Here is a 24,549-nt window from a genome sequence, read left to right as displayed (position 1 = left end):
CTGTTAACTTTGTTGTGTTCATTTCAACTTCTGTGCTATTCTGCCTGACTTTTTTTTTTTTTTTAGCATTGCCTTTGAAGAAATGTCTTATTAGTTGTCTGTAGACTTGTGGGCTGTTTTTTCATCGTTAGATCTTCTTTTCGGCTTTTCCCTTCAGGGGTCGCCACAGCGAATCAGTTGCCTCCATCTAACCCTGTCCTCTGCATCCTCTTTTCTCACACCAACTACCTTCATTTCCTCTTTCACTACATCCATAAACCTCTTTGGTCTTCCTCTAGGCCTCCTGCCTGGCAGCTCAAAACTCTGCATCCTTCTACCAATATATTCACTATCTCTCCTCTGGACATGTCCAAACCATCTCAGTCTGACCTCTCTGACTTTATCTCCAAAACCTCTAACATGTGCTGTCCCTCTGATGTACTCATTCCTGATCCTATCCATCCTGCTCAATCCCAAAGACAACATCAGCATCTTCATCTCTGCTACCTCCAGCTCTGTCTCCTGTCTTTTCCTCAGTCTCTAGACCAGTGGTTCTTAACCTTGTTGGAGGTACCGAACCCTGCCGCTTTCATATGCTCACTCACCAAACACTTCTTTAGTTAAAAATTTTTTTTTTCAAATTTAAGACATAAGTAAATGTTTTACTGGTGTATTTAATGAATTGTGCATTAATGCCACCTTTTTCAGTGAACAAAACCAAGAAAGTGCATAAACTCACATGAAATGACCTACCTGCAAATCAGTGTGACTTCTGATGTTGTTATTGAGAGACCAGTTCAGATATGAGTGGCTTCACCTGGGCAAGTGCTCCTCTTATGTCATTTTAACAGCAAAGTCTGTTTCTGTTATTTTCCATGCAGCTTAAAGTGTTCCTTTATTTTTGCCAGTGCCAGACTACAGTTACTCTACTTGACATTACAAATCATGCAGAACACTGACTCCCATCACGTTCCCGTTATACAGTACATGTAAATTCACGTTGCACATATTCGTCCGACCACTTTATTTTTTTGCTGAACATAGCTACTATGAATTAAAATATTAAAGCAATCAGATCACGTACCATTACGAAAGGCATAAATCGACTACTGAGTACGCAAAATCCCCTGTAGCACAGGTGGGCCAATCTATGTAGCGTCACGTGATCACCTGCAGCCAGTGATGGCTAAGGGGGGCGTGTCATCACGAATTGACGCGATGTGTCAAACGTACACAGTGATTCGTGTATGTTCGGCAAAAACACTCGACACATCGTGTCGAGTGTTTTGTCTTGACCTCCGTCTCCGCCGAACCCCCGAGACTGTCTCACCGAACCCCGAGGGTTCGATCGAACCCAGGCAAAGAACCACAGCTCTAGACCAAACAACATCGCTGGTCTCACCACAGATCACGATGTCATCTGCAAACATCATATTCCTGTCTAACCTCGTCTGTCAGCCTGTCCTGTTTTTTCATCATTATGACTTGTGTAATTTAAAGTTTATACATTATTATATTAGATTAAATTAATACATTAATGTATAAACGAATCTCTGAATGAAATATATTTAGCACATGATTCTACGTAATATATTTTTGCGTTGACCTTGCATTGCGCCTTTTGGACCTCTAGCTTGCCGTAGTTGTCAGTCCGGACTTGTAGTCCTCCTCGGGACAAATGAAAGATGTCCGTGGTGCTGTGGCGGTGTTAAACCTTCTGGAAACATGTCTTTAAATGGGGGGGGATCCAGGGGATTTTACTTCAACACCGTCTTGTCTCTGGCTCGGTCCCTGGCGGCTCACCAGCAGGCGCCGTTAGACAAGGTAACATTTTACGTGGCGTTAGCGGACAAGCTAGCACCTGTCAGAGACTTCAGCACCGAGGCCCGTCGCTAACTTCACGTCCATACATACCTAGACATGTAAAGAATTAAAAATAAAAACACTTCAAAATATCAAGAAGTTAATGTAAGAAATTTATAAATTCAGTCATTTTAGATGCAAGGGCGTTTGTAAACAGTGGCTAACAACAGCTAACGGTAGCTAGTCGTGAACCTGTAATCTCCAAGTTAACGGCAAAGACCTGAACTAGACTGGAGGGCTTTTTAATGGTGTCTCATGTTGTCTCCCATTCATTCATTCATTCATTCATTCATTCATTCATTCATTCATTCATTCAGACCAGCATATAGAACTTAAATGTTTCATTTCTTCTTTTACAAAAAACAGGAATAAATTTAATATTGACACAAAATCGTGTTGTACTGAAATGTCAGCTTTACCTGTGCATCCGGTGAAGTCACCCCTGATTTTGTGATGACTGTTATGCTAATAAACCCCAAAGAGTTGATTCATTCCCAGATACTGTATAGCAGATTAATCAAGGGGTGCACCAAATACCCAGACACAGACATCCCCTTGATTTCCCACCACCATACACACAGGTCCAGATCATTTTCCAGATCCAGATCTTCACAGTCGATAATTATCAATAATCGTTGATAATCAGCATTTGGAGGGAGTTGATATTCCTCTGAATACTTCTACTTCATTTGTTGTCTACAAGAGAAGTCTTTACCTCACATGATCCCTTAATGATGCAGAGGCATGAACTGATGACATGATGACACTGTTTTGGAGTAGCAGCCAAAGTGTGGATGTGTCTGACAGAGCCAATCAATAGTTAATGAGAATAGATTGTTTCACCAGCCAGAAAAAAAATGGTCAGCTGCCCTGAGGCTGATCCTGGTTCATTTTGTGTTCAGTCAAGTTTTTGGTCACTCATTTCTTTCAGATTTGATTGAGGATTTTCACCACTAATGCATCAGTTGTGCCTTGCATCATGTTTTAACCCCCTCATATTCTGAGATCTTGAAAAGTTTTGTTCATAAATTAAGTATGAAGTTTTGTTTTTATGAATTACAGTACAAATCTGTTTGCAGGTCGGAAATAAAGCTGCTGTCAGTAGTGTACAAGAGCTCTATGTTTGATGAGATGGTTACTGGTACTGCAGGAACTGTGGTACCGACTCTGGAGGTTGGGATTGGTAGTCACAGATTAAGGCAGATCACAAGGAAACGCTAAAGAACAAGAGGCAGGCTTTGACCTTACAAAACACCCACTGTGATTCAGTAAGGGGAAATGTTAACCATGACCTAACAGGAAGTATGTCCTGTATTGAAAGAGCAAGGGTAGCAATAATTTACTGAGCTTATTGTTCAGTTATTCAGCCGAACTATTCTGTCACAGATTCACTTAAAGTTAGGTTTTAAAATTCAGAAAACTGGATGGCCTTATAGCATGGTAATAAAAGATTAAATATAACGGAAACAAATATTATGAAATATCTATATTTAGTGTCACGTCTATATCTGAAGCAGAGTCTTCACAAGATGCAGAAAAAGAATAGAAATAGAGCGATCAATAACTAATGAGACAATACTGCTATTTCTATCGATAAAATGTTACCTTTCATTTGATCAGAAAATAATTTTTAATATTTCTGGGATCGTATTAAAACAAAATCTGGCAGTAGTTGCACATTTTACTCCACCGCGGTCGCCTCTTGAGCAAATCTTAGCTGTGACCAGGCTTTAGATTGTCTCGTGTTGCAGCTTAACAATATCACATATGAGAATGTTTATCTGAAAGCATCAATAAGATTCTGATTCCAGCAGAATAGGAGCAAAAAATTCCCCCAAACTGTTCCATCTGTCGAACCACATCGCTCACATTTCAGCTCTGCGATCTCCCTTTAATAAATATTTTTATTTTTTCACTTCCATTCGCTGAGCCTCACTGGGAACTGATCACACGCTTTCGGGGGATGCCTACCTCCCACGATGAAAGCCTCTGCCTGAGTCTATAAATATTGATTATGACACTAAAAAGATTTCTTGACAGTCTTATTTTATCCAGTTAACCGTCAAATACAACAAAGAACGGAGTCAAATCTTCTCATTCCATCACATGAGGCCGGAAAATGTTTGCGATTGATTGGCATCATTTAGCCAACTGATTTTCAGTCAATCAGCTAATGGCCTTATTGATCAGCTGTTTGAGCTCTAGACTGTTGACTGCTTCAGTTCAGTATCTGAATGTGGGAGTGGGAAACTCTTGCTCACTCACATCAGCCTCTCTGGTGTTTTATTGGCCTATTATAAATCAGTTTGTATTACCGCTTGCATCCTGCTGGTACAGCTCCATCTATTTTATTAAAAGCTTTTCTAGAAGCACATTTTTCCTGCCACATCAAAGGATTTAGTTGGGTTCTAACCTCTGTAGGTTGAGCTTTGGCATTAGACCGAAATGTAAATCCCCATGTTTTTATATTATATTACCGTTTTTGGCATCGAGATACGTATCCTATGCTATCATTTTCTTTACTCAGAATGCCAACATCGCCAAATGCAGAAAGTCTCAGCCAATGAAAAATGTCCCTGTGTGCATAGTAAAGTAGCCCCAATTGTTTTATATCACATTCTATCATCTTGGATAATGGATCCAGGAAAGGACTCATCTTAATGGATGCAGCGGTCCATGTGTAACACTTATCGTCCTCCACCAGGTCCAGAAACTACAATGCATGTGTCCTGTGGACTTCAGGGGAGTCTACCAGCTGGATGAGAGGAGGAGAGATGCTGTTATTGCACTGGGAATCTTTTTAGTAGAGTCAAACCTACAGGTAGGCATCATGCCTGCTTACCTCTACATGCCTGCTAACATTGAGTTTCGGGGATAGCAGTGATAACCCTGTGTAATATGCTACTGAATGCTTATGTTGCAGCACAAAGATGTTATTGTCCCCTACCTTCTCGGGCTGCTCAAAGGACTTCCTAAAGTTCAGTGGATTGAGGAAAGTTCAGAACGCAAAGGAAAAGGTAAAGCCTGTGATTCTATTATTAAGTTGTTATGATGTCACTTTTCCATTGAATTACCCCCTCGTTGGAATACGTGACATCCTGCAACAGCTCGACAATAACACAACTTACCAAAGAGCTAGAGTTTCTGGAAATTCCAGCGATTCATTTGCCTCACTGTTCCTCGGCTCCCAGTTCCCTTGTAAAGATGGTTTCTTTGTCTGACGTATTTGCATCTTCAGCTCTTTTTCACGGCATGAAGCTTTAAAAGCGAACTCACAAAGAGCTTTATTTCTTTGTAACTGTTTCTTATTTATTTCTTATTTCTTATTTATTTCTTATTTATTTCTTTGTAACTTAAATACGAATGGGGCCGTCCTGTCCTTTCAGAGATCCTTCCTGTTGCAGAGAACTTCAGCTTTTCTCTGGTGACGCTCCTCTCAGACGTGGCCCAGTCTGATGAGACCCTACGGGGGCAGGTGTGTGTCTCTTTTGTGGCCTTTGGCTGTTTGTGCTTTCTCAAAGGCGGATAAAATTGTGATAGTTGGGAGCAGGAAAAAGCCAGTAGCTGATTAATCAGCTGTTATCAGCCCCTTTAATTAGAATTACATCTAGAACCGTTGAGCTGAACGACTAGGTCAAGAGAGTCTCGCCTCTGTCATCCTGAACTCCAGGAATAAGTAGAGTAAAAGAAAAACAAACAGGATAACACAAGTTAGAACTTGTGCAACTGCTCTCTGTTTATGAGGCAACTTAAGGTAGCAGGTAAACACTGAGGTATGCATATCTCATTTAGTTACACATGTACACATCTTAGAGTAATGTCAGTATGACCAATACTGATGCACGTATAAGTGCTACAGCAGTAAACTATTACATCAAATGGAAATGTTATCATTTTAAGTTAATGACACAGTTGTTGAGAGGCGTGCTGTATGTGCTCCTCTGTCAGATCCTGGAGGCGGTCATGGATCTCATGCAGGTCCTGCAAGATATCTGCAAGAATCCAGAGTCTCAGGATAAAGGTGCCAAAAAGCATCCTGGTTCTTTCTCGCCAATCCGCTTCAACCTGCTAACTACCTTCCATAAAAATTTTCTTGAACAGATTACCTGTGCAGGTACACTGTACCCACCCTGCTGGGTGTTGCCCGTGCATTCGGCCGATACAGCAACACCGACGAGCCGTTGCTCTCCAAGCTGTTCCCTCGACCGGTTGCTCCGGTCCTGTCCACCGCTGACGAAAGCGAGGCGGTGCACCGACGGTCCTTCAACGACTTCCGCTCCATCCTGCCGAGCTCTTTGCTCACGGTGTGTCAGGGAGACACTCTGAGACGTAAAGCCTCCTCCCTGTCCACAGCATCCCAACAGGTAGAGATGAGCGGAGGACAAAAGTTAATCAGCATAACCTTTTGAAATGTCTTCTCACATGTGTGTCCCTGTTTCTATGTGTTCTTAGGCCAGTCCAGAACGATCCTGTCTGACTCCCAGCTCTCCTGCTGACCCCTCTGCACACTACTTTGAAGGTGGGGCATTCAGACTTTTAGGACACCTCACAGTCTCAATTAGGAAGGAGTTTTAAATAATTCTGATGTCTTTCAGGCTCTTACCTGCCTGATGGCAGCGCAGTGGACCCCGAGTACTACTTCTCCACCATCAGCTCCAGCTTCTCTGTCTCTCCTCTTTTCACTGGCAGCAGCTCAGGAGAGTTTCTTGTCCCTCTGGATATGCTCAGACAGCTCCTCCACATGGTTAGCAGCTTTATGTTAAGAAAACCTGATTTAAAGTGCAAATGTGATGTCCAGAAACTGAAACTTATTTCCCTTGGACAGGTTGAACAGTTTGTTGCTGAGACATTTTTAAAATCTCTGGACAACACCCTGGCAGATCTGCTACAGGTATTACTTAAATCACTGCAGATATTTGTCTCATATTTTGTCACATCTGCTCATTCTTGGATGCTTTTCTTCTGCTTTTTTGGCAGTCAAGTTCTGGTCTTCACCTTCACTACAAAACCTTCAGTGATCCTCTGTATGTGGCCATATTTAAAATGCTTAGAGACACCCTGTATAATTTAAAAGGTACAGTTTACATTCTACCATCAAATTATTCCCGCATTTAGTAAGGCTTAAGGTCTACAATGGTAAACATTGTGTGTCCATCAGACCTTCAGACAGACTTCGTGAAGGAGATCCATGACTTTGTGCTGGAGCAGTTCAGCAGCAGCCAGTCGGAGCTGCAGAGGATCCTCCACGACGTCGAGTACCTCCAGAGCGAACTGAGCCCGCTCAAACTGCGCTGCCAGGCCAACGCTGCCTGCGTGGACCTCATGGTTTGGGCTGTGACTGAAGAGCAGGGTGAGATATCATTTCAGTCAGACACTCTTCAGCCCTAGAAATCACATCAGCAACATTTCCCTCTTTGTTTATTCCCCAGGAGCCGAGAACCTTTGCACCAAACTTTCAGAGAAGCTGCAGTCAAAGACATCCAGTAAAGTCATCATCGCTCACATGCCCCTCCTCATCTGCTGCCTACAGGTAACTGGTAATGTTTGTGTTTTCAGTTACCATTCTTGTTTTGTGACATCTTCTCTATTCCGAACCACAAGAAGACCAAAGGGAATGAACATTTTTGTTCTCATGTGCAGCAACATTTGATGCTTACCTAAAAACTCAACACAGATCTGTTGGTTGTGTTTCAGTTCAGAGTTTGTATGTTTAGCTCTTTATTTTTGAGTAAACTTTTCACCATGATGACCTGATAATTACACAGAGAATAATGATAGCCATGCTAGCAGCTCTTTAAAGCAGGCACGTGATCTAAGCTAAATAGGCTAAAATTAAACACACCCTAAAATTCAACAATTCTTATTTCAGCTCTGCTTTTTGTTTCTGGAGGTTGACAGTTCTCAATATTAGTTTTTATGTACACATGCTTATTTTACAGAAGAAATATTTATTGAGAAAAAAATTATTTTTTTGGTTATGAAGTACGTGTATTCCTGTCACTGCTACTAAATAACCAGCTGTAAAATGACTACTAGTGTGACCTGCGGATAGTCATCTGCAAAATATTACCACAGAAATTGAACTTTAACGCAAGTTAAATACATTTAGTAACCAATAAACAGAGTCGAAATGAAAACTTCTCAATGATTCCAAATGCCCAACCGTACTGTTCAACCTGTCTGGCTGCTTTGGAATAATAATGATGTCTGTCCCTGTCCTAAATTAATCTGGTTGCATGAGCTTGAATTAATTATTACTTTTTGGCCTTTAATCTACAAGGTTTTCTAAAAATTTTTATGGAACAAGCCCAAGTTGTTTATTTTATGCAACCACAGATGTTAATTTGTGTCTTCAGGGTTTGGGTCGTTTGTGCGAGCGTTTTCCCGTGGTGGCCCACTCCGTCACCATGTCCCTGAAAGACTTCTTGGTGGTGCCTTCTCCTGTTTTGGTGAAGCTGTACAAGTACCACAGCCAGTGCACCGCAGGTAACATCAGAGCTCTCGTCAGTCTCAGACAGTCTTATTTCCAGTTAAGTGTTTTCTCACCGAGCCCTTTTCATTTAAGGAGGTAGTGAGGTGAAGATCCATGTAACCAACGAGCATTCCCAGTCGACCCTCAGCACCCATCCCACCAAAAAGAGCCAGCAACCCTCCATGTACGAACAGCTACGGGACATCTCCATCGATAACATCTGCAGGTAAATTCACCCCTAACTTAGTCGCACAGCAGAGACGTTTGAATCAGTGTGGCCTTAACCATCCAGGTTCTCCATCCTCAGGTGCCTGAAAGCTGGACTGACGATGGATAATGTGATTGTAGAAGCTTTTCTGGCCAGTCTGTCCAACCGTCTCTACATCTATCAGGAAAATGATAAGTGAGTCGAGCATCACGATGTACCGATGATGAGAATATGAGAGGGTGTTAACACATGTTCTCTTCTCTTATTCAGAGATGCTCACTTGATCCCCGACCACACCATCAGGGCTCTGGGTCACATTGCTGTGGCCTTACGGGACACCCCCAGAGTAATGGAACCCATCCTTCAGATTTTGCAGCAGAAGTTCTGTCAGCCTCCCTCCCAGCTTGATGTTCTCATCATAGACCAGCTTGGTTGCATGGTTATCACGGGCAACGTGAGTCTCCACCTTTTGTTTTGATGATTCCTAAAAAATATGGTCAACTGATTTCCATTTAACATTTTCAAGGCCTGGGGTGTGGTTCACAAAGTTGTTAATTAAACTTTAAGACAGATCCAGCTAGAAGGACAGATTCAGGATTTTCCAGTTTATTTTTATTTCACAGCGTATCTAAAATAACTTCTTCTTTCCAGCAATACATCTACCAGGAAGTTTGGAATCTCTTCCAGCAGATCAGCGTCAAAGCCAGCTCCATGGTCTACTCCACCAAAGACTACAAAGACCACGGATACAGGTAAGCATCGTCTCCAGCACACACACTTCACGTTTGTCATGAGAATCCAGTAAATCATGCTCCCTCATCTGGATGTAGACATTGTTCCCTGGCGGTGATAAATGCTCTGGGGAACATAGCGGCCAACCTTCAAGCTGAGCAGATGGTGGATGAGCTGCTGGTCAACCTGCTGGAGCTTTTCGTTCAACTGGGATTAGAAGGGAAGAGGGCCAGCGAGAGAGCCTCAGACAAAGGCCCGGCCTTGAAGGTATGACACACACAGATTGTCCGATAACGTTTATTCCTCTCAGATACCAACGCCTGAACTCGTCATCTTTGAGTACCACTCAGATATCATTAGTATTTCGGGTAATGGTTCTAGAAGGAATTTATGTGAAGGTTTTATTTGAATCATACCAATATCCAGATGTTATTTCCTCCTCAGGCATCGAGCAGTGCCGGAAATCTCGGCGTCTTGATTCCAGTTATTGCTGTGGTAAGACTTTCAGAGTATTGTTTCTAGCTTTCATCACACTGTTACATTTCCATTCAATGGCAAGGTTGCAGATAAAAGCTGTCTATGACATACAAACTTATAATTATTCCATAAAAGTCAAGCATTTTTAAGTCTGAGTGATTTGGTGTAAGTCTTTTTCAAGATATTCATAAAAATGTGGAAACATGGCAGCAATGTTTTGATGTGTGGAATTTTTTAAAATTATTTTTTAAAACCTTGGATCCTGATCCCAATGCCGGTCCTGATATCTGCTGGGCTGTAATGATCATCTGTTGTCATTTCCTCAACTGATAGCTGACAAAGAGGTTGCCACCGATTAAGGAAGCAAAACCACGTCTGCAGAAGCTCTTCAGGGATTTCTGGCTCTACTCTGTCGTCATGGGATTTGCTGTGGAGGGCTCAGGTTTGGTTCAGTTTTATCTTTTTGTTTCAGTATTCACTGCAAGGTGCATTAACTCCCGTGTTGAATCTTCAGGTCTGTGGCCAGAGGAATGGTACGAGGGAGTTTGTGAGATAGCCACCAAATCACCGTTGCTCACATTTCCCAGCGGGGAGCCTTTACGCTCAGAGCTGCAGTACAATTCTGCATTGAAGAATGACACTGTCACTGCGGTATGAAAGCACACACATAGCACACATATGATAACACGTTAAGGTGCGCCTTAGTTCATGGTTTATTGTGGGATTTCAGGCAGAGCTGAATGACCTGCGTAGCACTATCATCAACCTGCTGGATCCGCCTCCTGAGGTGTCCGCACTCATCAACAAACTGGACTTTGCGATGTCCACGTATTTGCTGTCTGTGTACAGACTGGAATACATGAGGTATTTACGGTGTGTTTTATTGGAATTGTTTAGTGATTCTAATTCATGAAGTAATTTTATACCCTCTCTTTAGAATGCTGCATTCCTTGGATTCTGACCGCTTTCAGGTCATGTTTCGATATTTTGAAGACAGAGCAATACAGAAGGATAAATCTGGTAAAACTGTCTTTCCTGAATGAACATGTGCTACGAATTGTCTGTTTTACCCGCTGATATGTAATGTGTCCTCTTCAGGCATGATGCAGTGTGTGATTGCTGTTAGCGACAAAGTTTTTGAAGTCTTCCTGCAGATGATGGCTGAAAAAGTAGGTTCTGCAGATTTAATTTAATTTAATTTTTAATTTAATTTGTTTTATGATGAAGAGGAAGTCGTGGCATATTTAGATTGGACTGCTGTTTGTTGTCACACAGGGAGGCACTTTTTAGGCACTTCGGATTCAACAGTTCACAGTGCTTGTTAGCAATTAAAATAATTTGAAAAATGTATAGCTTTAAAATACTTTAAATTGATAAATGCTTTATTTTCAGCAAAAAACGAAAGTGCACGAGGAGGAGCTGGAACGCCATGCTCAGTTCCTGTTGGTCAACTTCAACCACATCCATAAGAGGATCCGCAGAGTGGCCGACAAATACTTATCTGGCCTGGCTGAGACGTGAGATTGTGTTGATTTTCATTATCATTCAGATAGAATTCAATGTTTAAAATAATGGTTTGTACCCTGCAGCATCAACAGTCTTCTTTCTCTCTCCTCAGTTTCCCCCACTTGTTATGGAGTGGCCGCGTGCTGAGGACAATGTTAGACATTCTGCAGACACTTTCCCTCTCACTCAGCGCAGTAAGTGATGGAAAAGGTGGTTTATTCACCAGGACAGCATCTGATTTGTTGGTCTGTCCATGTATTCACTGGGTATGTTTTCCCTGCATTGTAGGACATTCATAAAGACCAACCTTTTTACGACATTCCAGACACACCACACAGAATCACTGTACCTGATACCTATGAAGCCAGAGAGGTGATATTTTATTCACATTATCATCCGAATGTAAACTGATCAGACTGTAAAAAAACAGTGAGAATACTCCATTTTAAACATGTGAAATGTATATTTTCAGAGCATAGTGAAGGATTTTGCTGCTCGGTGTGGAGAGATCCTTAAAGAGGCAATGAAATGGGCACCATCTGTGACCAAATCACACCTCCAGGTAATATATCCTAAAAAAATTCCCATTATAAATAAAGATTACATTTGATATGGCTTTATGCACTGGACTTGGTTTTTTGGTGTGTTTCAGGAATATCTGAACAAACATCAGAACTGGGTGTCGGGTCTTTCCCAGCACACGGGCCTGGCTATGGCCACAGAAAGCATCCTGCACTTCGCTGGCTACAACAGACAGAGCACCACACTTGGGGTAATTCACAGACTGACTTAATAAAAGCTTGTTAGATCGTTGGCTCTTGTCAGAAATAAACAGTGGCTCAAGAATGGAGCCTTGTGGCACACCACCACTGCTTTGACTGTAGATGCTTAATTCACATTCATATTGCTCAAATATGGATTGGATTGTGACGTTCATGTTACTTTATGAAGGCACAATAAATTGTCACTTGTCAAAGCCTTTCTGGGATTATGATTGATTATGTTGTCAATAAACTGTAAGACAACACGAACATAAAACTAATTTATCTGTACACATCATTTTTGTGTTTTACAGTACAGTATCACCTTATGAAATATCAAAATCACTTTAATGACATCATAAAACACTGAAACAATGATTTTTCCGTCAATATAAATATTTCCCCTGACTGTACTTATGAGGCTAAACTTTTAAAAATTAGAATATTTGTGATTTTCAAATACCTCAATATTAATTCAAGGATTATCATACAGCTTGCTCGAGCCCCTTCGTAATTGCTTGTCTGTATCTGCTTGAGCTCTCTTTATGATGTTATAAGATATACTGCAGGCAACAGTGAGAGGGGTTGATTCATTTTAAGGTTCATTGGATGTAAACGGAAACACCCATCGAAACAAGAGTGACAAAAAAAAACAACAACTAAGGCAGCCTGTTTATATCGTCTCACATGTCAGCTGCCAACTATCACACAAACAGTGTAACTCTGTAAATGTTTGTCATGAGTAAATAAAGCCCATAGTAACATTGACTATGTGTGAGATTGAAAAGATCATCATATTGAAAAGCAATTAAAATTCTGTTTGTTTTTCAGGCATTTAAATTTTTTTCTTAATGATAATGATTTTCGATTCACATGTTCTCATCCACAGTCCACTCAGCTAACTGAGAGACCTGCCTGTGTAAAGAAGGACTACTCTAACTTCATGGCCTCCCTCAACCTCAGGAACAGATATGCTGGAGAGGTAAAACCACCAGATCTTACTCTTACTTTTTAAGATCTACTTCCATAAGATCCACCAAATCAACGCATATATTCCCAACACATTCTGATTTTTTTGCTCCTGCATGTAAAGAAGATCTGCTCAAACACGATTGGTCAACAGAAGTTAAACTATTAAAGGAAGCCAGATGTGGAACTATTTTACCTGCATTTTGGATTCATGAGAAATGGAATTATAGATGTTAGAGGCATTAAATGTGATCTTCTTATGACATCTGAGCTACAAACAGGTTTTAATTATATTTATAAAACATGGAGAATATCTCCAAGCTGAATTAAATATATTCAGATCATGTGAGCAAAATGCTGCACTCCTCCGGTTCATGTCGTCTCTCTTTTGTCGGAAGGTATCGGGTATGATTCACTTCGCCCAGGCCGTTCGAGGACACTCTGATCTGGGCCGGCTGATGATCAGGCAGATGGAAGAAGCTTTAGACTCTACACAGCCTGAGGCCTTCACTGAGGCCATGTTCAAACTGGCTGCCTTGCTCATCAGCAGCAAAGGTTTGCATGTTTCTATGTGTTTGTCTTTGCTGTCAAACACCAAATGCATGACATCTGTTTTCTGTCTTGACTCCAGACTGTGATCCTCAGCTCCTTCACCACCTCTGCTGGTCTCCTCTAAAGATGTTCACAGCTCATGGGATGGAGACGGCTATCGCCTGCTGGGAATGGCTGCTGGCGGCGCGCGTTGGAGTGGAAGTACCGGTACACAGACGCGTTTTCCTGTTCGTGTCGATGCATTTTTGTTGTACTCGACCGATGAATCTACTCTCTGTTTGACCAGTTCATGCGCGAGATGGCAGGAGCTTGGCAGATGACCGTTGAGCTCAAGAAGGGTTTGTTCTCGGATGCTTTGGTGGAGGCGGATCCTCTGGCTGCATCAGAGGAGAGTCAGCCTGTCCCCTGCCCTCCAGACGTTACCCCTCACCAGTTATGGATTGAGGTTAGACGATGAAGATGCCGCTGTCTTATGCATTGTCAACGACTCCCTCACCTTCCACTTAAACATATGCCTCCTTTGCTCTAGTTTCTAGTCCAGAGGTTTGAGATTGCAAAGTATTCCAGCGCAGATCAAGTGGAGATCTTTGGCAGTTTGCTCCAACGCTCGCTGTCTCTCAACGTCGGTGGGGCTAAAAGTAGCCTCAACCGCCACGTAGCTGCCATTGGGCCTCGTTTTAGGTACATAAACCTATTCAATGCATGAATCTAATGTTTGATATGTGGATTTCACTACTGTATTTCTTTAATGTCTGATTACTCTTCACAATAAGCCTGTTTTGTAAAGGAAACTGTTTTAAAAAGGCTTTTATCGCGGCCATTATTCATTGTGCTGTAGGCTACTGACTCTGGGTCTGGCGCTGCTCCATTCTGACGTCCTCACCAACGCAACTGTAAGGAATGTTCTCCGTGAGAAGATCTATTCTACAGCCTTTGATTACTTCAGGTGCCCACATACACTCTGCAGGTCAAAGCAGCTCTCAGTTTTCATGCAATGGAGCAACACACATCTGTGTTAAAATGTCTGTGACCAGTGTGAATAAATGTTAATATAGTACCGCTGTCGTGAACATTTCTAATCAAACTTTCTATTATCTGTCTGTCTAGCGTGGCTCCAAAGTTTCCCACCCAAGGCGACAAAAACCTCCGTGAGGACATCAGCATCATGATCCGTTTCTATGCCAGCATCCTGTCTGACAAGAAGTACCTGGCAGCGTGCCACCTGGTCCCACCTGGTGAGCTTGGTACTACCCCAGCCCCGAGCACGCTCTCTGCCGGGATATTTGGATCGCTTATCGTTTCCAGCACTTCTCCGATATCTGTCTTAAGTAAGCGGTGGAGCACGGACTGCAAATGCAGCAGGGGCATGTTTGTTTTCAACGCGTGTCAAATTTGACGCTGTTTGTCCTCACAAAGCTGCTGATTGATCCTGGTTACTATTGTCACATCGTTAGTTTATTTGGCTTTTTTCAACTCTTTTTTCTTGATTCATTTGATTTCTCAGACTTTCTTCTTCTTTCTCCTCTGTTTTACTTAATTTTACCTCCTTCTTTTTCAGAAATCTGTTTTTCAACACTTAATGTTTCGCAGCTGTGAGAAAGAGCGCAAATTTGTCAGTTGCGTCAAGATGCATGATTATTCATCATGTCAGCCCACCCGCCTGCCCCTCTCCTTGCTCAACTCCAAAAAGAAACTACAAATTCAAGTTTTTTTTCCTCCAAACTAGGAACTCCTTCCCTCCTCATTCCCAATGTCCTTGAGAAAAGACGTGGTCTCATTCTCATACACACCGCAATGCTTCAGCTGGATAAATCCTCTAACCGCAGAGCCTGGTTCAGATTAATCTACATCTAAACTTTTTGCTGCGTATTAACATGTAAATTGATATCTGAACCAGTATCAGTGGTTCGAGGCGATTTCTACCTACATGTGAATCTTTTTGGATCTCCCTGCTTTCACATGCATGACCATCAGAACAGCAGAAGACGAACCAATGCAGCTCATCCCGCACTTTAGAAACTCCTCCATCATCAACCATATTGTCACGATATTGACTCAGGATGCTGTAGAAACTTGATGACAAATTCATTTGGTCGAAAAAGAAGCAGTTCTTGTATCTTTGCTGTACAAATCTTGTTTGTATGTGAACAGATAATCAGGATCCGTCCATGAACACTCTGTCTGTGATGAACGCTGCTGACCTCCGGAGCAACATCGACTCCAGCGCTCGCTCCCAACAGAGCAGCCAGGGATGGATCAACACCTACCCGCTGTCCAGTGGCATGTCCACCACATCCAAGAAATCAGGTACTGATGACGTTTAAAAAGTGTAGGAAGTAGCCTTAATGTGTTAAGACACAAATGTGATAAAATGGGACAAGATAAGACATGACATGACAAGGTACCTGCCAGTAGGATGCTGGGATATTTGTCCCAAGAGAAAATGCTTCCCGTCTGTCTCTGACGATGATCCATGAGAAGAGATGAGAAGACGGATTGAGAACCTAACCCGGTGTAACCGTATGAACCTCTTCTCATTCCAGGCACATCCAAGAAGAGTAACAGAGGGACGCAGCTTCACAAATATTACATGAAGCGCAGGACGCTGTTGCTGGCCTTACTGGTAATGGTGCTAATGATTACAGTATTTTCTGCACCATAAGGCGCACTGGACTATAAGCCGCACCTTCAACGAATGGCCCATTGTAAAACTTTTTTCACATGTAAAGCGCACTGGATTATAAGGCGCACTGTCAGTTTTTGATAAAATTAAAGACCTTTAGGTGCACCTTATAATGCGGAAAATACTGTATATGGTTTTTTGCACTATAGCTCATTATCAGCTATTCTTAATGCATTCTCTTGGTCTGCTGCTACAGGCCAGCGAGATCGAACGCTTGACAACGTGGTACAACCCCCTCTCCACTCAGGAACTAGCCATCACCACAGAGCAGTCGGTGGAAACCAGTATCTCCAACTGGAGGTCCAAATACATCAGCTTAACGGAGAAACAGTGGAAGGACAATGTTAACCTGGCCTGGGGTATCGCACCCTACCTGGCTATGCAGTTACCAGCAAGGTGGTCATTCGCTCTTTGTCACATGCAGTGGCTAATCGGCTAATGTTAGCTGTTAGTAGCTCTGAGAGACTAGACATACTGTAGACTGTGCTAACTAGCTGACGCGCCTTCCCTTTGCCTTGCTTCTTAACATCTCTTCACTACCAAAAGACACACATAATATATAGCATTTTAACATATGTCAGCATATTTCTTATTGATTGCTCTGAACTAGGCCTGTCAGCATTCAGACAGATCAAGAAGCTAAAAATGATACCGAAGCTGACCATCAGATGATATCAGAGTGCTAACACGAGTTTAGTCGCAGTGTACCCCTGCACATATTTGACCATAATTTGCATTTTTGTTCATTTGTGTAACTCTTGAGAAAATTCTGCAACAACTGGCACGACTTGTTCTCAAGAGGCTAACGTGTTAGCATTAGTTTGTGTGCTCAGATTGTTGGCAGTAGCATTTGAGACTTTAAACTTCTGCAGTGACTATATCAACATCCCCACGTGCTCCGGAGTGTTTGTTATGTATTTGTTTATTTCATTTTCATTTGTTTGTTTATGACTGTCTTGTTTCAAGGTTTAAGAATGACGCCATTGTCGCTGAAGTGACCCGGCTGGTGAGGCTGGACCCTGGAGCCGTCAGTGATGTACCTGAGGCGGTAAAGGTGAGAATCCATCTGATGAACTTTGGCACTTTTTTTTTTTCAGATAAGTATTTGTGCCACTATTTGACTTGTAGTTCCTGGTGACGTGGCACACTATCGACGCCGACTCCCCTGAGTTGAGCCATATCCTGTGTTGGGCTCCAGCGGACCCACCCACTGGTCTGTCCTACTTCAGCAGCATGTACCCTCCTCATCCTCTCACTGCTCAGTACGGGGTGAAGGTGCTGCGCTCCTTTCCTCCAGTAAGAACAACTGTAGAGAAATACAAATTAAGGTTGTTTTTTTTTAAACGGCCGAGAGTCCTACATGTCTGTTTAGCTTGACTGACCGTCGCCCCACTCCTCACAGCACATTTTCAGAAATTACCTCTTGTGTTTTTGGGAAATTACTTTTAAGTCAGCAAGAAATTTATTTCATGAATTAATTGAACAAAATAGAAAAATAATCAATTTTAACATCTTCTTGAACTCACTCAATCAAATTCCAAATCTAAGTACCATTTTCATCCAAACTACACCCTGCAGTGTATGGTTACTGTGGTGATGAGCTGTCAAGTTCTATATCTGTGGACACCCCTTCAAGTATTTCACAGGTTGTCCTTTGAACATTGTGTTTCATTCGTTCCCTCCACAGGATGCCATCTTGTTCTACATTCCTCAGATTGTTCAGGCTCTCCGTTACGATAAGGTAAACAGAATTTACTCTGCAGTTTTTGGCCTTTACATCTTACTGTTAATACTGAAGAGCAAGACCTCTTCGTTTTATAAAAACCTTCATAATATTTGGCTAAACGATTGGTAGACAATCAAGAGGGACATAAAAATAAGCAGAATGATTCATCAGCCATTTGTTTTAACCTTTTAATCATCATTTATGAAGTTGCAGTGGTGAACTCTGATACTCTGTCCTGCTCAGATGGGTTATGTGAGGGAGTACATCCTGTGGGCAGCCCAGACCTCCCAGCTCCTCGCCCACCAGTTCATCTGGAACATGAAGACCAACATTTTTGTGGATGAGGAGGGACACCAGAAAGATCGTGAGTACACTCCATGTTAACCCTAGGCTTCCATTGATCTGAGCGAGCCTAAGGCCCCATCCACACGGTGACGGATTTTTTTAAAAACGCAACTTTTTAAAAACGCATCGAAAACGATTCGCATCCAGACGACAGCGTTTTTTTTTTAAATCTCCGTCTTCGAAGACGGCTATAAGCATGCCAAACCATGTAGTGGCAGTATTGAGTCAAATTTTATCCAATAGGAATCCTCAGTGTTTTGTTGTCACAACACACGGGTCCATAAATATGACGTCACAGCGGTTTTTGTTGCAGGCAAGACATCACCGTTTTTAAAAAGTCCTGGGGATACACCGTCCACACGACAACGCAGACCCAGCTTTTTTTTAAAAATCCACCTTGGCCAGCGTTTTTAAAAAGCTGCGTTTTTGTTCCGGATATCTTCGTTGTCGTGTGGACGGAAGGCGTAAACGCAACAAAAAAGTTGCGTTTTTAAAAAATCTGTTATCGTCTTATTATAGTGTTACCTGGATATTCACACTTTAGGATTGATTACAGGGAGTCACAGCAGGCTACCGATACTGACAATAAAAAAAAGAGTTAATAAATGAATTGAAAATGCGTAACAGAGGAAAGGAAGAGAAAAGGTTTTTGTGATTCAATCCAAGGAAGTCATCAAAAGGCTGAGAAATCTTGTCAATCAATCATTGCATGTAGATTAGGAGTTATGTCAGGAAAAGACCTTTAGTGTGCTTGGAAAACCTGAAACCGAAACTAACCTGATGAAATGTATACACTGTAACAAAAGCTTGAACCATTGTTTGGGCTTTCTGAGTTTCAGGCATGAAAGCAGCCAAAACTGAATCACTAATCTAATTTTTGCAGCCGACATCGGGGAGCTGCTGGAGCAGATGGTGGAGGAGATCACAGGCTCTCTGTCAGGTCCAGCCAAAGACTTCTACCAGAGAGAGTTTGACTTCTTCAACAAGATCACCAACGTGTCAGCCATCATCAAGTGAGTTTCCCACCGTTACTGAACTAATCATCAGAATTCTTATTTTGCCTCTTTAAAGTTGATAAATTCTCATTTTTCAGGCCGGTTCCAAAGGGGGAGGAGAGAAAGCGAGCGTGCCTCAAAGCTCTGTCCAATATCAAAGTCCAGCAAGGTAACAATAGTTGAATTAGACGGTTGGATTCAGGTCCCAAATCACTCTCTGCAACCAGAGATCACACTAGCACAGTATGTCAGACACACATGAATTAGCCGCTTTGAAACAACACATTTCAGATCAAAGTGCAAAAATCAGCACATCTGAGCAAATATAGATTTAGATTTTTTGTCCACATAGCCTTAAAGTATGCACTAGAACTCAAAAACTCTTAAAAGTCCTGGTGATTGTTTTGCTCTAAAACAAGACTGTTTGTGACACGGTTGTCAAACATGAGGAACAAAAAATATGATCAAAATATCCATTCATGGGTGATCTTTGACTGCACTCTGAGCTAGAAGCACCACCAGTGAGGTAATGGGGTTTAGTGTTGCTTCATATGGTTTATGAGCTTTATCTTCCAGTCTAGAAATCTGATTTGTTGTGGATCTAGATCTGTTGGGTTAAAGCTGTGAAAGTGGTTGCTGTTGTGTGTCATCTTGTTGTTAGGTTGTTACCTACCAAGTAACCCTGAGGCCATAGTGTTGGATATCGACTACAAGTCTGGAACTCCCATGCAGAGGTAACAAGGGATTTCCATTTTACTCGTGTTACCACATGTACGTGTGTACGTCTCGCTCACCTCATGTTTGCTGTCCTCACAGCGCTGCCAAAGCACCCTACCTGGCCAAGTTTAAGGTGAAACGCTGCGGCGTGAGCGAACTGGAAAGAGAAGGCCTCCGCTGCCCCTCCAACTCTCTAGAGGACGGGGAGGAGAACCCAGATGGGTCGCGCAGGATATGCTGGCAGGCGGCCATCTTTAAAGTGGGAGATGACTGCAGACAGGTACTGGTGACGAATGCTCTGAACTCCTTTACTGGGGAGGAGACTCGATTTGTGTTGTGACACCCCCCCCCCCCGTGCTTGTCCAGGATATGCTCGCTCTGCAGATCATTGGGCTTTTTAAGAATATCTTCCAGCTGGTGGGCTTGGATCTGTTCGTGTTCCCCTACAGAGTGGTGGCTACGGCCCCGGGGGTAAGACTTCATGCCCTTGTCTGTGTTTTAATTAATAAGAAAATAGGCTGAAACGTAACAAATTAAGTCTCCAAAATCAAGAATCTTGTTTTCATAATCAAGTATTTTTGAACCCATCTCTTTTCCCCAGTGTGGTGTGATCGAGTGCATCCCAGACTGCAAGTCCAGGGACCAGCTTGGCAGACAGACGGACTTCGGGATGTACGATTACTTCCGTAATCAGTACGGAGACGAGTCCACCCTAGCCTTCCAGAAGGTATCTCAACGTTTTCTCTTACTGATTGTTTCTTGCACCTTGTACAACCAACCCATCATAAAGACAGCGATCTGTTTCAGTGAGATGATCTAAACATCCTCATCCAAGATTTGTTACCACAAACCTTCCTTAATCAAATACAATGCTGCTCTATTTTGCGTTAATCTTTTTGATACCCTTAACTCTCTTTAGAAGAGACTGACTCTCGTGCTGATGTGGTCTCCTCTCCACAGGCTCGTTATAACTTCATCCGCAGTATGGCCGCCTACAGCATCCTGCTGTTCCTGCTGCAGATAAAGGACAGACACAACGGAAACATCATGCTGGACAGCAAGGGCCATCTCATCCACATCGGTACGGTACTGCTCCCGTCCAGTTTCACCAACATATTTACTTTCGACCTATTGGCCTTCTTAGGAACAGGTGATGTGAAAAAACTGCTGAGATGCTAGACTGATGTCGTGGGGTGCCAGAGATGCCACACATCTCTTAGCATTTCTGGACCCTTGTATTGGAAAAAACGTTCTGCGAAACACCTGAAATGGCTATTACATTTCAGCTCTTCTTCAGTGTTTTAGATACTCCTTAAATACTTTTTGGAGAAATATTCACCAACTTGTGATTTCTGTGTACTGCCCCTTTAATGCTAACTTGGTTAATATTCTCATTTCCCTGACACCATTGTTCTGAGTTTCTTTAATGTCTACCTTGTTTTTTCCAGACTTTGGCTTTATGTTCGAGAGCTCTCCCGGCGGAAACCTGGGCTGGGAGCCAGACATCAAGCTCACAGACGAGATGGTGATGATCATGGGGGGCAAGATGGAGGCCACACCTTTCAAATGGTTCATGGAGATGTGTGTCAGAGGATACCTGGCTGTACGGTAAGAAAAAGTAAAGGCCTGCAGTGGGTTAGAGGGGAGAAAGAGGTAGAGAAGGTGGAGTTAAACTTTGAACTATATTCATGACTCATGTTTATTGCTGTTCTACTGAACATTAAGACCCTACATGGATGCTGTGGTTTCCCTGGTGACCCTCATGCTGGACACAGGACTGCCCTGCTTCAGAGGTCAAACCATTAAGCTCCTCAAGTAAGTCCAGCTATAAACCAAATAAATATTTACTTACTAGTTTGTCTTATAAACATGACTCTGCAGACTTTAAGCATCTTGTCTTTAGCCCCTGATTTGCAGTAAAATATCTGTTGTAAATCTGTGTTAACTGCAGTCAGGAACTTAAGCATGGTTTTTCTTTCCTTTCTTTTTAATCAGAGGACGGTTTAACCCTCACATGAGTGAGAAAGAAGCAGCAGCATTCATGATCAAAATCATCCAAAGCTGTTTCCTCAGCAGCAGGTAAGAAATCTCCGGGGTTATCTGATGATGTCACACAGCGGTTTTGTTGTTTATTTACTTGTTTGATGATTCCAAATTTGTGACCGAAGCTGCAGTATAAACATCCGTGTCTTTACTCTTTTGTGAAGCCGGTTGAAAAATATTTGCTTTTAATCACTCGTGTTGACTCAACTCCAGATGTTCTTTCCTCAAAATAGTGAAAACTATAACGCCACTTGGGGAAAATTCTGAAAAATCTAAAACTACGTGTGGTGCATTCAGGAACTGTTCATAATTCTAATAACCACTCTGTGTTACACTCCTAATGAATGAGAGATGAAACTAGTGGTCTGCTGTTGAACCTTCTCACAACTCATTTCCATAAACTTTGTGTCTGACAGGAGCAAAACATACGACATGCTGCAGTATTACCAGAACCAAATCCCGTACTGAAGGCTCCTGCCTGACCTCCTTCTGCCCGTACCTCCAACACACGACTCCACACAAGCAATGCAACGCCGTCTCGGTGATTTTAACGCGGCGGTGGGTGTAAACCTTTCTGCTCCAACAATATGGCACTTTTATTCAGTATACTGTAAGTTATCTGATTTTATATTGAGCTTTAGAGAAGTTCTTAAACGTACAACTCTTACAAAACTAAGTATTTCAATCACCCTTTAAATATTTTTTCTTGATGCCGTTATTTGTTACTCAGCAAACAGCAGTTGAACTCTTACATCACAGGAAGATGGCCATAAAAGGAGCCATATTTATAGCATTTGTCATTTTGCGTCTATGCTGTTCATTCACTCTTATGCACTTTATAGATTATAGTATTCCATCGGCTTCACTTGCCTACGATCAAGAGAGATCATCCTGCAGAGATGAAACAATCTGCATCTTTATCGACTGGCACCAGTTTTGATTTAATGAAACACAAGGTGGCGATATTTGATAGCAAATCAATGCAAAAATCAATCAGCGTTATTAGAACAGCAGACTGTAGAAACACAAGGCATGTATAGATGCTGTTGAGGATGTACTGTAGAATCACACCAGGATTACAGGTATTTTTTTCTGCTGTTTAAAATTAAACTTGTTCAATGTGAAGATTTTAACTGCTTCTTTGATGCTAACTGCTTCTCTTCATCATTTTTTTAGTTTTGGGTGTGTTTTTAGGTATTTTTAAACTTCAGGAACAACCCAAACATTTTTTGTCTGCTTTTTTTTTCCCACTGTGTTTTACGAGCTGGATTGTAAAATAATTTGGAGAAAGGTGGAAATAAAAACAGAACCTAAAAAATGTGAGATTCTTGCAGTCTAAACACCAGATTTGTGTCAGCTGACACCAACACCTCAATCTCCAGTGTCTCAGATAAAGACAGACCTGTTTTTGTTCCGTATTCTTTACATTCCTCTGGGTCCTGTTGGATGTTCCTACTGATTCAGATGATGATCATAACTAAAAAGCCATTTCTCCTACCCTCGGTAGAAACATAACTGTAGTAATACTTGACAAAGAACCCTGAATTTATGCAATATATTGATGTGTTGATTCTGTATTTGTGTTGTGACGCTGTGGTTCCCACCATCCAGGTCCTCGTGTGAGAAATGTATTACTGTATGTTGCAACTGCTGTCTGTATGGAACTGAGGGATGAACATAATTCTTTTAAGTAAACACAAGTATTGTTTAACAAATGATAAAAGGAGACCATCATACATTTCTAATGTAGCTGATTTTACTGTCTGTTTAATTTCATCATCTGTCCTTTGTTGGTCAGTGTGTAATCTGTATAATGTGTGTGTGATGACATCATTGCTGATTCAGTTCAAATTTGCATCTGTTATTCTGCTATAGTGTGAAGATGTCTTATTTCCATATTAAATGTGTGTCGGTCAGACGACTGGCGTGTTGTTGTTTTCGTCTTCTCCTTGCTCGCGCATTTTCATTGGCAGACGTCTTAGCCAGCTAAAAAAAATTGTATATAGAGAAAGGCAAGCAAACAATAGAAGATGTCCCAAAGCAGATTTCACATTAAATACTTGAGAATGTCAATTATTTCAGCTTTCAAATTTTACTGGGAAATGAAACCAATAAGCCTTACAAATCCCTAAAGAGTCTTTTACCACAGAACCAGCCGGTATTTTTGTACAATCCTGCTGACAAATAAACCAGTCAGTTAACAATGATTTTCAGGTGATGCATTTATTATTATGGAACAAGTACTTAGTCATAATGAGTACTTCCTGACCTTTTTATCACGTAAAGTATATTATTTTGATGTGTGAATTTTGTACCTTTTCTTAACTAAATATTTGAAAGCAAGTATTTTTAGATTTTGGTCTTGCTTATTCTCCTGAAATTTAAGTTCTGAAAGTTTTTTTCATCGCTGAATATTTCTTTATATATCCAGTTGAAGAGGTGTTGACAAGAATGTGAAGCTGTACCAATCCGGTTCATTATCTCACCCTGGAAAACACTGAATGGAGATGAACAAAATGAG

General features: G+C 41.8%; 1 protein-coding gene across 2 annotated transcripts; it reads left to right on the top strand.

The window, feature by feature from the left end:
- Window positions 1-1,647: 1,647 nt before the first annotated feature.
- pi4kaa (phosphatidylinositol 4-kinase, catalytic, alpha a) lies at window positions 1,648-23,949 on the top strand. 2 transcript variants are annotated; one of them, XM_068335043.1, is made up of 54 exons: window positions 1,648-1,803; window positions 4,547-4,663; window positions 4,766-4,859; window positions 5,229-5,317; window positions 5,791-5,863; window positions 5,944-6,206; window positions 6,295-6,361; window positions 6,438-6,586; window positions 6,668-6,733; window positions 6,820-6,916; window positions 7,001-7,192; window positions 7,272-7,372; window positions 8,199-8,328; window positions 8,408-8,540; window positions 8,622-8,717; window positions 8,793-8,976; window positions 9,174-9,274; window positions 9,353-9,521; window positions 9,699-9,749; window positions 10,065-10,173; window positions 10,246-10,382; window positions 10,462-10,595; window positions 10,669-10,751; window positions 10,830-10,900; window positions 11,124-11,248; window positions 11,350-11,431; window positions 11,526-11,609; window positions 11,710-11,799; window positions 11,890-12,009; window positions 12,888-12,980; window positions 13,366-13,522; window positions 13,599-13,726; window positions 13,806-13,964; window positions 14,049-14,200; window positions 14,358-14,465; window positions 14,627-14,754; window positions 15,671-15,826; window positions 16,063-16,142; window positions 16,399-16,598; window positions 17,169-17,256; window positions 17,331-17,498; window positions 17,890-17,943; window positions 18,172-18,292; window positions 19,157-19,286; window positions 19,367-19,437; window positions 19,930-20,002; window positions 20,085-20,265; window positions 20,352-20,456; window positions 20,587-20,712; window positions 20,946-21,066; window positions 21,434-21,593; window positions 21,711-21,800; window positions 21,981-22,064; window positions 22,445-23,949. In XM_068335043.1, exons 1-54 carry the CDS (start codon window positions 1,705-1,707, stop codon window positions 22,494-22,496), a joined length of 6,291 nt encoding a protein of 2,096 aa, XP_068191144.1. In that variant the 5' UTR covers window positions 1,648-1,704; the 3' UTR covers window positions 22,497-23,949. The 2 variants fall into 2 exon arrangements, with proteins under 2 accessions (XP_068191144.1, XP_068191142.1); XM_068335041.1 differs by having other exon boundaries at window positions 14,627-14,847.
- The last annotated feature ends 600 nt before the right edge of the window (window positions 23,950-24,549 follow it).

The sequence above is a fragment of the Antennarius striatus genome, chromosome 15 (genome assembly GCF_040054535.1).
Source record: "Antennarius striatus isolate MH-2024 chromosome 15, ASM4005453v1, whole genome shotgun sequence".
Taxonomy (NCBI): Eukaryota; Metazoa; Chordata; class Actinopteri; order Lophiiformes; family Antennariidae; genus Antennarius; species Antennarius striatus.
The sequence above is the reverse complement of the archived record's forward strand: the minus strand, read 5'-3'. Positions and strand labels throughout refer to the sequence as shown.

What these genes read in the sequence shown, in the direction of transcription:
- pi4kaa (XM_068335041.1), top strand. Translation starts at nt 1,705, where the DNA reads ATGTCTTTAAATGGGGGGGGATCCAGGGGATTTTACTTCAACACCGTC. An exon ending in CTTGCTCATCAGCAGCAAAG is followed by an intron (nt 13,523 to 13,598) that starts GTTTGCATGTTT and finishes TCTTGACTCCAG; the next exon opens with ACTGTGATCCTCAGCTCCTT. An exon ending in CAATATCAAAGTCCAGCAAG is followed by an intron (nt 19,438 to 19,929) that starts GTAACAATAGTT and finishes TCTTGTTGTTAG; the next exon opens with GTTGTTACCTACCAAGTAAC.